Source organism: Mustelus asterias, unplaced genomic scaffold (genome assembly GCF_964213995.1).
Source record: "Mustelus asterias unplaced genomic scaffold, sMusAst1.hap1.1 HAP1_SCAFFOLD_983, whole genome shotgun sequence".
NCBI classification, from domain to species: Eukaryota; Metazoa; Chordata; class Chondrichthyes; order Carcharhiniformes; family Triakidae; genus Mustelus; species Mustelus asterias.
In genome coordinates this window covers 79,026-91,473 of record NW_027590929.1, presented here as the reverse complement: position 1 = coordinate 91,473, position 12,448 = coordinate 79,026, and the positions used below count along the sequence as shown (strand labels likewise).

The 12,448-nt window shown below is 52.3% G+C and overlaps 1 protein-coding gene across 1 annotated transcript in view; it reads right to left on the bottom strand.

Annotated features, from left to right (window-relative positions):
* The window catches only part of LOC144487699 (uncharacterized), a 35,243-nt gene extending 24,464 nt beyond the window's left edge, over positions 1-10,779 (bottom strand). The window contains exons 1-2 of the mRNA XM_078205781.1: positions 10,684-10,779; positions 7,834-8,853 (exon numbers count right to left, since the gene is read on the bottom strand). Of these exons, the coding sequence (XP_078061907.1) occupies positions 7,834-8,853; positions 10,684-10,691 (1,028 nt within the window). The 5' untranslated portion in view covers positions 10,692-10,779. The remainder of the gene's footprint in view (positions 1-7,833; positions 8,854-10,683) is intronic.
* Between the last annotated feature and the right edge of the window lie 1,669 nt (positions 10,780-12,448).

Sequence of the window (12,448 nt, the reverse complement as noted above, 5' to 3'; positions counted from 1 at the left end):
CAGAGGTGTATAAGGAGTATAGAGATAGAGAGGATTGTAGGCTGATGGAGAGGGTAAGAGAGATAGGGAGCGGTGCAGAGACTGGAGGAGGTTACAGAGATAGGGAGGGGTGTAGGGGGCTGGAGGGGGTTACAGAGATAGGGAGGGGTGTAGGGGGCTGGGGGAGGTTACAGAGATAGGGAGGGGTGTAGGGGGCTGGAGGAGGTTACAGAGATAGGGAGGGGGTGTAGGGGCTGGAGGAGGTTACAGAGATAGGGAGGGGTGTAGAGACTGGAGGAGGTTACAGAGATAGGGAGGGGGTGTAGTGGCTGGAGGAGGTTACAGAGATAGGGAGTGTTGTAGGGGGCTGGAGGAAGTTACAGAGATTGGGAGGGGTGTAGGGGTTGGTGGAGGTTACAGAGATAGGGAGGGGTGTAGGGGGCTGGAGAGGGTTACAGAGATAGGGAGGGGGTGTAGGGGGCTGGAGGAGGTTACAGAGATAGGGAGGGGGTGTAGGGGGCTGGAGGAGGTTACAGAGATAGGGAGGGGGTGTAGGGGGCTGGAGGAGGTTACAGAGATAGGGAGGGGTGTAGGGTCTGATTTGATTTTGATTTATTATTGTCACATGTCTTAGTATAGAGTGAAAACTTTTGCTTCTTGCGCACTATACAGACAAAGCATACCGTTCATAGAGAAGGAAAGGAGAGAGTACAGAATGTAGTGTTACAGTCACAGCTAGGGTGTAGAGAAAGATCAACTTAATGCGAGGTAGGTCCATTCAAAAGTCTGACAGCAGCAGCAGGGAAGAAGCTGTTCTTGAGTCGGTCGGTACGTGACCTCAGACTTTTGTATCTTCTTCCCGACGGAAGAAGGTGGAAGAGAGAATGTCCGGGGTGCTTTCTATAGGTTGACCAAGATTCCCAGCGTGCTTCACTCTCAGACAGAATAGCCATTTTAAAACCACTGTTGCCATTCTTGTTGTTAAATTATTGTAGACGTTCTTTCTTTGTCCACAGACTCGATGGGACGAATGGCCTCCTTCTGGACTGCAGGGATTTTATGATACCTTTCCATACTTCCAATTTCCACTTCTCCTTTCCCGCTCTCCTTCTCGCACCCCCTCTCCCTTCTCAAGTCAACCGCCTGAACCATCTGTACCTCTGTTCTGCCATTCACACATTCTGATCACTAAAATGGACACCTTTCTCAGCCTCCTGTGCCCTCAGTTACACTCCCAGTGTCCAGTTAAACCACCCGGCCTCACCCACACGGAATTAAACCTTTCTGATTATCTTTGTTCTGACGAAGGGTCATCCCGACTTGAAACGTTGGTTAGATTCCCCGTCTCCACAGATGCCGTCAGACCTGCTGAGATTTTCCAGCACTTTCTGTTGTTCTTCCGTCCTGTCCAATCCAGAGTCAGTACCTCTCCTGGGAGTGTTTGATGGGGGACAGTGTAGAGGGAGCTTTACTCTGTATCTAACCCCGTGCTGTACCTGTCCTGGGAGTGTTTGATGGGGGACAATGTAGAGGGAGCTTTACTCTGTATCTAACCCCGTGCTGTACCTCTCCTGGGAGTGTTTGATGGGGGACAGTGTAGAGGGAGCTTTACTCTGTATCTAACCCCGTGCTGTACCTGTCCTGGGAGTGTTTGATGGGGGACAGTGTAGAGGAAGCTTTACTCTGTATCTAACCCCGTGCTGTACCTGTCCTGGGAGTGTTTGATGGGGGAGAGTGTAGAGGGAGCTTTACTCTGTATCTAACCCCGTGCTGTACCTGTCCTGGGAGTGTTTGATGGGGACAGTGTAGAGTGAGCTTTACTCTGTATCTAACCCCGTGCTGTACCTGTCCTGGGAGTGTTTGATGGGGGACAGTGTAGAGGTAGCTTTACTCTGTATCTAACCCCGTGCTGTACCTGTCCTGGGAGTGTTTGATGGGGACAGTGTAGAGGGAGCTTTACTCTGTATCTAACCCCGTGCTGTACCTGTCCTGGGAGTGTTTGATGGGGGACAGTGTAGAGGGAGCTTTACTCTGTATCTAACCCCGTGCTGTACCTGTCCTGGGAGTGTTTGATGGGGACAGTGTAGAGGAAGCTTTACTCTGTATCTAACCGCGTGCTGTACCTGTCCTGGGAGTGTTTGATGGGGGACAGTGTAGAGGAAGCTTTACTCTGTATCTAACCCCGTGCTGTACCTGTCCTGGGAGTGTTTGATGGGGGAGAGTGTAGAGGGAGCTTTACTCTGTATCTAACCCCGTGCTGTACCTGTCCTGGGAGTGTTTGATGGGGACAGTGTAGAGGGAGCTTTACTCTGTATCTAACCCCGTGCTGTACCTGTCCTGGGAGTGTTTGATGGGGGACAGTGTAGAGGTAGCTTTACTCTGTATCTAACCCCATGCTGTACCTGTCCTGGGAGTGTTTGATGGGGACAGTGTAGAGGGAGCTTTACTCTGTATCTAACCCCGTGCTGTACCTGTCCTGGGAGTGTTTGATGGGGGACAGTGTAGAGGAAGCTTTACTCTGTATCTAACCCCGTGCTGTACCTGTCCTGGGAGTGTTTGATGGGGGACAGTGTAGAGGGAGCTTTACTCTGTATCTAACCCCGTGCTGTACCTGTCCTGGGAGTGTTTGATGGGGGACAGTGTAGAGGGAGCTTTACTCTGTATCTAACCCCGTGCTGTACGTATCCTGGGAGTGTTTGATGGGGACAGTGCAGAGGGAGCTTTACTCTGTGTCTACCCCATGCTGTACCTCTCCTGGGAATGTTTGATGGGGGAAAGTGTAGAGGGAGCTTTACTCTGTATCTCACCCCATGCTGTACCTGTCCTGGGAGTGTTTGATGGGACAGTATAGAGGCAGTTTTACTCTGTATCGAACCGTGTGCTGTACCTGTCCTGGGAGTGTTAGATGGGGGACAGTGTAGAGGGAGCTTTACTCTGTATCTAACCCCGTGCTGTACTTGTCCTGGGAGTGTTTGATGGGGGATAGTGTAGAGGGAGCTTTACTCTGTATCTAATCCCGTGCTGTACCTGTCCTGGGAGTGTTTGAAGGGGGAAAGTGTAGAGGGAGCTTTACTCTGTATCTAACCCCGTGCTGTACCTGTCCTGGGAGTGTTTGATGGGGGATAGTGTAGAGGGACCTTTCCTCTGTATCTAACCCCGTGCTGTACCTGTCCTGGGAGTGTTTGATGGGGGACAGTGTAGAGGAAGCTTTACTCTGTATCTAACCCCGCGCTGTACCTGTCCTGGGAGTGTTTGATGGGGGACAGTGTAGAGGGAGCTTTACTCTGTATCTAACCCCGTGCTGTACCTGTCCTGGGAGTGTTTGATGGGGGACAGTGTAGAGGGAGCTTTACTCTGTATCTAACCCCGTGCTGTACCTGTCCTGGGAGTGTTTGATGGGCTACAGTGTAGAGGGAGCTTTACTCTGTATCTAACCCCGTGCTGTACCTGTCCTGGGAGTGTTTGATGGGGGACAGTGTAGAGGGAGCTTTACTCTGTATCTAACCCCGTGCTGTACCTGTCCTGGGAGTGTTTGATGGAGGACAGTGTAGAGGGAGCTTTACTCTGTATCTAACCCCGTGCTGTACCTGTCCTGGGAGTGTTTGATGGGGACAGTGTAGAGGGAGCTTTACTCTGTATCTAACCCCGTGCTGTACCTGTCCTGGGAGTGTTTGATGGGCTACAGTGTAGAGGGAGCTTTACTCTGTATCTAACCCCGTGCTGTACCTGTCCTGGGAGTGTTTGATGGGGGACAGTGTAGAGGGAGCTTTACTCTGTATCTAACCCCGTGCTGTACCTGTCCTGGGAGTGTTTGATGGAGGACAGTGTAGAGGGAGCTTTACTCTGTATCTAACCCCGTGCTGTACCTGTCCTGGGAGTGTTTGATGGGGACAGTGTAGAGGGAGCTTTACCCTGTATCTAAACCCGTGCTGTACCTGTCCTGGGAGTGTTTGATGGGGACAGTGTAGAGGGAGCTTTACTCTGTATCTAACCCCGTGTTGTACCTATCGTGGTAGACCCAGGTTTATGTAAACTCGTATTCAGAAATAAGCTGGTTGAGCCCTGGACCTGATGAAAGCAGGAGTGACAGTGGATTCGGTCACATTCAGGAACCTGTTTCACACTAGTAGTTGTGGTTAGCCAATGAATCTCATGTTATACATACTGGATCAACTAGATCTCGTGTGGGCATCTCATTACAGAAAGGATATTATTAAACTAGAAAGAGTGCAGAAAAGATTTACTAGGATGCTACCGGGACTTGATGGTTTGAGTTATAAGGAGAGGCTGGATTGACTGGGACTTTTTTCTCTGGAGCGTAGGAGGCTGAGGGGTGATCTTATAGAGGTCTATAAAATAATGAGGGACACAGATCAGCGAGATAGTCAATATCTTTTCCCAAAGGTAGGGGAGTCTAAAGCTAGAGGGCACAGGTTTAAGGTGAGAGGGGAGAGATACAAAAGTGTCCAGAGGGGCAATTTTTTCACACAGAGGGTGGTGAGTGTCTGGAACGAGCTGCCAGAGGTAGTAGTAGAGGCGGGTACAATTTTGTCTTTTAAAAATCATTTCGACAGTTATATGGATACCGTGGGTATAGAGGGATATGGGGCAAACGCGGGCAGTTGGGACTAGCTTCGGGGTTTTAAAAGGGCAGCATGGACAAGTTGGGCCGAAGGGCCTGTTTCCATGCTGTAAACCTCTATGACTCTATGAGTTGGGATGTCTTGTTGAAGCTGTACAAGACATTGGTAAGGCCACACTTGGAATACTGTGTACAGTTCTGCTCACCCTATTATAGAAAGGATATGATTAAACTAGAAAGAGTGCAGAAAAGATTTACTAGGATGCTACCGGGACTTGATGGATTGAGTTATAAGGAGAGGCTGGATAGACTGGGACTTTTTTCTCTGGAGCGTAGGAGGCTGAGGGGTGACCTTATAGAGGTCTATAAAATAATGAGGGGCACAGATCAGCTAGATAGTCAATATCTTTTCCCAAAGGTAGGGGAGTCTAAAACTAGAGGGCATAGGTTTAAGGTGAGAGGGGAGAGATACAAAAGGGTCCAGAGGGGCAATTTTTTCACAGAGGGTGGTGAGTGTCTGGAACGAGCTGCCAGAGGCAGTAGTAGAGGCGGGTACAATTTTGTCTTTTAAAAAGCATTTAGACAGTTACATGGGTAAGATGGGTATAGAGGGATATGGGGCAAACGCGGGCAATTGGGACTAGCTTAGGGGTTTGAAAAAAAAGGGGGCGGCATGGACAAGTTGGGCCGAAGGGCCTGTTTCCATGCTGCAAACCTCTACGAGTCTATGAGGGAGGGGTTGGGAGGGTAGCAACAGTGTCAGGAGAAGGGAGCGGCCATCTTGGATGAGATGAGGAGAAATGTTTTCACTCAAAAGGGGTCGTGAATCTTTGGAATTCTCTGCCCCCAGACGGGGATATGGTTGTCACTCCATCGTTGAAGAGGTCTAACCATGATGAGGAGATGCCGGAGTTGGACCGGGGTGGGGCACAGTAAGAAGTCTCACAACACCAGGTTAAAGTCCAACAGGTTTATTTGGAATCACGAGCTTTCGGAGCGCCGCTCCTTCACCAGGTGAGAGGAGAGGCGAGTTCACAAACACGGCGTATAGAGGCCAAGACACAATTGCAAAGCGATTACAGATTGAACATAACGAGAACATAAGGACTAGGAGCAGGAGTGGGCCATCTGGCCCCTCGAGCCTGCCCCGCCATTCAATAAGATCATGGCTGATCTTTCCGTGGACTCAGCTCCACTTACCCGCCCGCTCACCATAACCCTTAATTCCTTCACTGTTCAAAAATCTATCCATCCTTGCCTTAAAAACATTCAATGAGGTAGCCTCAACTGGGCCGGGAATTCCACAGATTCACAACCCTTTGTGTGAAGAAGTTCCTCCTCAACTCAGTCCTGAACCTGCTCCACCTTAGATCTCCAGAAGGCCTTTGACAAGTTGCCATGAAAGGAAGCTATTGGAGTTTAGAAGGATGAGGGGGAGATCTTATTGAAACTTACAGGATACTGCGAGGCCTGGATAGAGTGGACGTGGAGAGGATGTTTCCACTAGTGGGAAAAACTAGAACCAGAGGGCACAGCCTCAGGCTAAAGGGACGATCCTTTAAAACAGAGATGAGGAGGAATTTCTTCAGCCAGAGAGTGGTGAATGTGTGGAACTCTTTGCCGCAGAAGGCTGTGGAGGCCGGGTCATTGAGTGTCTTTAAGACAGAGATAGATAGGTTCTTGATTAAAAAGGGGATCAGGGGGTGATGGGGAAAAGGCAGGAGAATGGGGATGGGAAAAATATCAGCCAGGATCAATGGCGGAGCAGACTCGATGGGCCGAGTGGCCTCATTCTGCTCCTATGTTTTTGGTATCCGAGTACTTGGCACGCCATAACATTTGAAGCTTTGGGCCAAGTGCTGGCAAGTAGGATTAGGTGGCCAGGTCTGGGCCTTTCATGTTGGCGCAGACTCGATGGGCCGAAAGGCCTCTTCTGCACTGTAGTATTCAGTGTGATTCTGTGACCCGTGGTCAACCTTTCCATCAAGTGCGTCGGGAGAGAGGAAGAGGGAGGCACGGTGGCACAGTGGGTTAGCACTGCTGCCTCACAGAGCCAGGGACCCGGGTTCGATTCCCGGCTCGGGTCACTGTCTGTGCGGAGTCTGCACGTTCTCCTCGTGTCTGTGTGGGTTTCCTCCGGGTGCTCCGGTTTCCTCCCACAGTCTGGGAGACGTGCTGGTTAGGGTGCATCGGCCGTGCTAAATTCTCCCTCAGTGTTACCCGAACAGGCGCCGGAGTGTGGCTACTAAGGGGATTTTCACAGTAACTTCATTGCAGCGTTAATGTAAGCCTCCTTGCGATTAATAAACAAACTTTGGATAGGCGTGGGTTGTTTGCGTTGGAGCAGAGAAGACTGAGGGGGCGACCTAATTGAGGTGTTGAAGATTATGAGGGGCATGGACTGGGTGGATAGGCAGGGTGGCACAGTGGTTAGCACTGCTGCCTCACAGAGCCAGGGACCCGGGTTCGATTCCCGGCTCGGGTCACTGTCTGTGCGGAGTTTGCACATTCTCCCTGTGTCTGCGTGGGTTTCCTCCGGGTGCTCCGGTTTCCTCCCACAGTCCGAAAGACGTGTTGGTTAGGGTGCATTGGGCCGTGCTAAATTGTCCCTTAGTGTCCAAAGATGTGTAGGTTAGGGTGGATTGGCCATGCTAAATTGCCCCTTAGTATCCAAAGATGTGTAGGTTAGGTGGATTGGCCGTGCTAAATTGCCCCTTAGTGTCCAAAGATGTGTCGGTTAGGTGGATTGGCCATGCTAAATTGCCCCTTAGTATCCAAAGATGTGTAGGTTAGGTGGATTGGCCATGCTAAATTGTCCCTTAGTATCCAAAGATGTGTAGGTTAGGTGGATTGGCCATGCTAAATTGTCCCCTTAGTGTCCAAAGATGTGTAGGTTAGGTGGATTGGCCATGCTAAATTGTCCCTTAGTGTCCAAAGATGTGTAGGTTAGGTGGATTGGCCATGCTAAATTGCCCCTTAGTATCCAAAGATGTGTAGGTTAGGTGGATTGGCCATGCTAAATTGTCCCTTAGTGTCCAAAGATGTGTAGGTTGGGTGGATTGGCCATGCTAAATTGTCCCTTAGTATCCAAAGATGTGTAGGTTGGGTGGATTGGCCATGCTAAATTCTCCGTCAGTGTACCCAAGCTGGCGTCAGAGTGTGGCGACTGGGGGATTTTCGCAGTAACTTTATTGCGGTGTTAATGTAAGCCTTACGTGTGACACTAATAAATAAACTTTTAACTTTTAAAAAGTGCGTCGCGTACGAGTTACTGGGAGGCAGTGCCAGTGTGCCCGGTTGGCTTTGCCGTGGGACTGTCCCCCCGGTGGCTGGTGCGGTGCCGGTTCAGGTACTTGGCCAGCTTGAAGCTCTTGCCGCAGACGGGGCAGCGGAAGGGGGTCTCCTGGGTGTGGGTCTCCCGGTGGGCCAGCAGGGAGGAGGGCAGGGCGAAGGCTTTGGTGCACACGGTGCAGACGCAGGGGCGGCCCCCGGCGTGTGCGGCCTGGTGCCGGTTCAGGTACTTGGCCAGCTTGAAGCTCTTGCCGCAGGCCCCGCAGCGGTGGGGCCGGGAGTCGGTGTGGAGCCGGCGGTGCGCCCGCAGGTTGGAGGCGCGGGCAAAGCCCCGGCCACACTCGGCGCAGCTGAAGGGCCTCTCGCCCACCTTCTCCTGCAGGTGGCGCTTCAGCTCCTGCCCGCTCTTGAAGGCCTTGCCGCAGTCAAAGCAGGCGTGGGGAGTGGCGTCGGTGTGGACCAGCCGGTGCCGCAGCAGGTGGGAGGAGCGGCCAAAGCCCCGGCCGCAGACCGGGCAGGCGAAGGGTCGCTCCCCGGTGTGGACCCGCTGGTGGGCCAGCAGGTTGGAGGACTGGGCGAACCGCTTGCCACAGACCGTGCAGGGGTAGGGGCGCGTGCCCGAGTGCAGTCGCCCGTGACGCCGCAGCTCCTGGGGGCTCTTGAAGCGCTTGCCACAGTCGGCGCACCGGCAGGGCCGCTCCTCGGTGTGGGCCAGCTGGTGGACCCGCAGGCAGGAGGGGTAGGGGAACCCCTTGCCACACGTGAGGCAGGGGAAGGGCTTGGCCCCCGGCTGGCCCCCGCCGGCGCCCCCCTCCAGACCGGCTGGCGGGCCGAAGCTCTGTCCGCACCGGCTGTCGGCCTGACCTGGGTCATCTCTGCCAGCGGCGGTCTTCTCTCCTTCCATCCGCGCCGGCCCCCCGACAGAGCAAGCTGCCCGCGTCAGATCTCGGCACGACGTTCCGCCGGCGCTTCCCGCCTCCGAGTGTCCCCCTGCAACATCCCTGCAAGGTGAATGGAGAGCGGGTCACACAGCGCGAGCCTTCGGTCGTGTGCGCGCGCGCGTGTGTTTGCGTGAGACCAGCCCACGCGCGAAAAACCCCCCAAAAGTAAATATCACAGAAACATAGAAGTTAGGAGCGAGAGGAGGCCATTCGGCCCTTCGAGCCTGCTCCCCCATTCATCACCATCATGGCTGATCATCCAACTCAATAGCCTAATCCTGCTTTCCCCCCATAACCTCACATTAAAGTTGAGCTTTCTCTGCACCCTAGCTGTGACTACATTCTGCACCTCCCCCTTTCCTTCTCTATGAACGGTATGCTTTGTCTGTACAGCGCGCAAGAAACAATACTTTTCACTGTATCCCGATACATATGACAATAATAAATCAAAGTCAAAAGAAAACCTTTGATCCCATTCGCCCCAAGGGTGATATCCAGCCGCCCCTTGAATACATTCAATGTTTTGGCTGGGCGGGGTCTCAATGGCCTGGGCGGGGTCTCAATGGCCTGGGCGGGGTCTCAATGGCCTGGGTGGGGTCACAATGGCCTGGGCGGGGTCACAATGGCCTGGGCGGGGTCACAATGGCCTGGGCGGGGTCACAATGGCCTGGGCGGGGTCACAATGGCCTGGGCGGGGTCTCAATGGCCTGGGCGGGGTCTCAATGGCCTGGGTGGGGTCACAATGGATCAGTGAGGTCACAATGGCTGGGTGAGGTCACAATGGTTGGGTGGGGTCACAATGGCTGGGTGAGGTCACAATGGTTGGGTGGGGTCACAATGGTTGGGTGGGGTCACAATGGTTGGGTGGGGTCACAATGGTTGGGTGGGGTCACAATGGTTGGGTGGGGTCACAATGGCCTGGGCGGGATCTCAATGGCCTGGGTGGGGTCACAATGGCCTGGGCGGGATCTCAATGGCCTGGGTGGGGTCACAATGGCCTGGGTGGGGTCTCAATGGCCTGGGTGGGGTCTCAATGGCCTGGGTGGGGTCACAATGGTTGGGTGAGGTCACAATGGTTGGGTTGGTTCACAATGGCTGGGTGGGGTCACAATGGCCGGGCGAGGTCACAATGGTTGGGTGAGGTCACAATGGTTGGGTGAGGTCACAATGGTTGGGTTGGTTCACAATGGCTGGGTGGGGTCTCAATGGCCTGGGTGGGGTCACAATGGTTGGGTGAGGTCACAATGGTTGGGTTGGTTCACAATGGCTGGGTGGGGTCACAATGGCCGGGCGAGGTCACAATGGTTGGGTGAGGTCACAATGGTTGGGTGAGGTCACAATGGTTGGGTGAGGTCACAATGGTTGGGTTGGTTCACAATGGCTGGGTGGGGTCACAATGGCCTGGGCGGGGTCACAATGGTTGGGTGGGGTCACAATGGCCTGGGCGGGGTCTCAATGGCTGGGTGAGGCCTCAATGGCTGGGTGAGGTCACAACGGCTGTGGGGGTGGGTCACAATGGCAGGGTGAGGTCACAATGGCCTGGGTGGGGTCACAATACCTGGGCGGGGTCACAATGGCTGGGGGGTGGGATCACAATACCTGGGCGGGGTCACAATGGCTGGGGGGTGGGATCACAATACCTGGGCGGGGTCACAATGGCTGGGGGGTGGGATCACAATACCTGGGCGGGGTCACAATGGCTGGGGGGTGGGATCACAATACCTGGGCGGGGTCACAATGGCAGGTGGCCCTACCCAGGCTGCCCCGCGCCTGGGAATCCGCCCTATTCCTCTGCCTGAGCCGCGCCTGCGCAGTGTGATCCGGCCGGTGGGGCACTCTGGGAGGGGGGGGGGAGAGGGGGTTTGTTTATATCATTGACTGAATACCAACCGGAGCATCCGAATGTCTCCTCCAGGCGGGAACCGGAGACTGTGAGAGAGACACAGAAACACCAGAGCGCCTTCTGATCCCTCAGCCCGGCCACGTGACCCCCACACCAGCTCCGCCCCCCCCCCACGTGACCATCCCCTGGGAGTGACAGGCGCTCTCCACCAATCAGGGCCGGGAGCAGCAGCAGCGCGGGACACGCCCCCTTCGGAGGACCGCGGTCCGGAGGTTGGTCCTCCAGCCAATGGGAGCGGCCGGGGCGGGGCTGGTCCTCCCAGCTGCAGCATCTCCTCCCGGCCGGAGGGGGCGCGCTTCTCACTCCCACCTCCTCACACAGAGAATCATATAGATATTTATATAGAAACACTTTAATATTTATTATCTGTTAGTGTATATAAATTTAATAATCATATAGATATTTATATAGAAACACTTTAATATTTATTATCTGTTAGTGTATATAAATTTAATAATCATATAGACATTTATAGATAGAAACACTTTAATATTTATTATCTGTCAGTGTATATAAATTTAATCATATAGATATTTATATAGAAACACTTTAATATTTATTATCTGTCAGTGTATATAAATTTAATAATCATATAGATATTTATATAGAAACACTTTAATATTTATTATCTGTTAGTGTATATAAATTTAATAATCATATAGATATTTATAGATAGAAACACTTTAATATTTATTATCTGTTAGTGGGGGATTTTAACTTGACTAATATTGACTGGAATTGTTATAGCTCTAGCTCGTTAGAGGGGTCAGTTTTTGTTCAAAGCGTGCAGGAAGGTTTTTTGACTCAGTATGTAGACAGGCCAACTAGAGGTGAGGCTATATTGGATCTGGTGCTGGGAAATGAGCCAGACCAGGTGCTAGACTTGGAAGTTGGTGTGCATTTTGGTGATAGTGACCACAATTCGGTTACGTTCACCTTAGTGATGGAAAGGGATAGGCATGAACCTCGGGCCAGTGGTTTTAGCTGGGGGAAGGGTAATTATGAGGCTATTAGGAGAGAATTAGGAAACATAGGTTGGACTAGGAGATTACAGGGACTGGGAACGTCCGACATGTGGAGTTTTTTCAAGGAGCAGCTACTGCGAGTCTGTGATAGGTATGTCCCTGTCAGGCAAGGAGGAATTGGTAGGGCTAGGGAACCGTGGTGCACCAAAAAAGTTTCTTTGTTGGTTAAAAAGAAAAAGGAGGCTTATGTTCGGATGAGACGTGAGCACTCGGGTAGTGCACTAGAAAGCTTTAGATTGGCTAAGAGGGAGTTGAAGAGCGAGCTTAGAAGGGCTAAAAGGGGACATGAGAAGACTTTGGCGGATAGGGTTAAAGAGAATCCTAAGGCGTTCTATAGGTATGTCAAGAACAGAAGGTTGGTTAGGGCAAGTTTAGGGCCAGTTATAGATGGCAGAGGGAAGTTATGTGTGGAACCGGAGGAGATTGGTGAAGCATTGAACCAATATTTCTCTTCGGTGTTCACGCAAGGGGACATGAATATAGCTGAGGAGGACACTGGGTTGCAAGGGAGTAGAATAGACAGTATTACAGTTGATAAGGAGGATGTGCAGGATATTCTGGAGGGTCTGAAAATAGATAAATCCCCTGGTCCGGATGGGATTTATCCAAGGATTCTCTGGGAGGCAAGAGAAGTGCTTGCAGAGCCTCTGGCTCTGATCTTCAGGTCGTCGTTGGCCTCTGGTATAGTACCAGAAGATTGGAGGTTAGCGAATGTTGTCCCATTGTT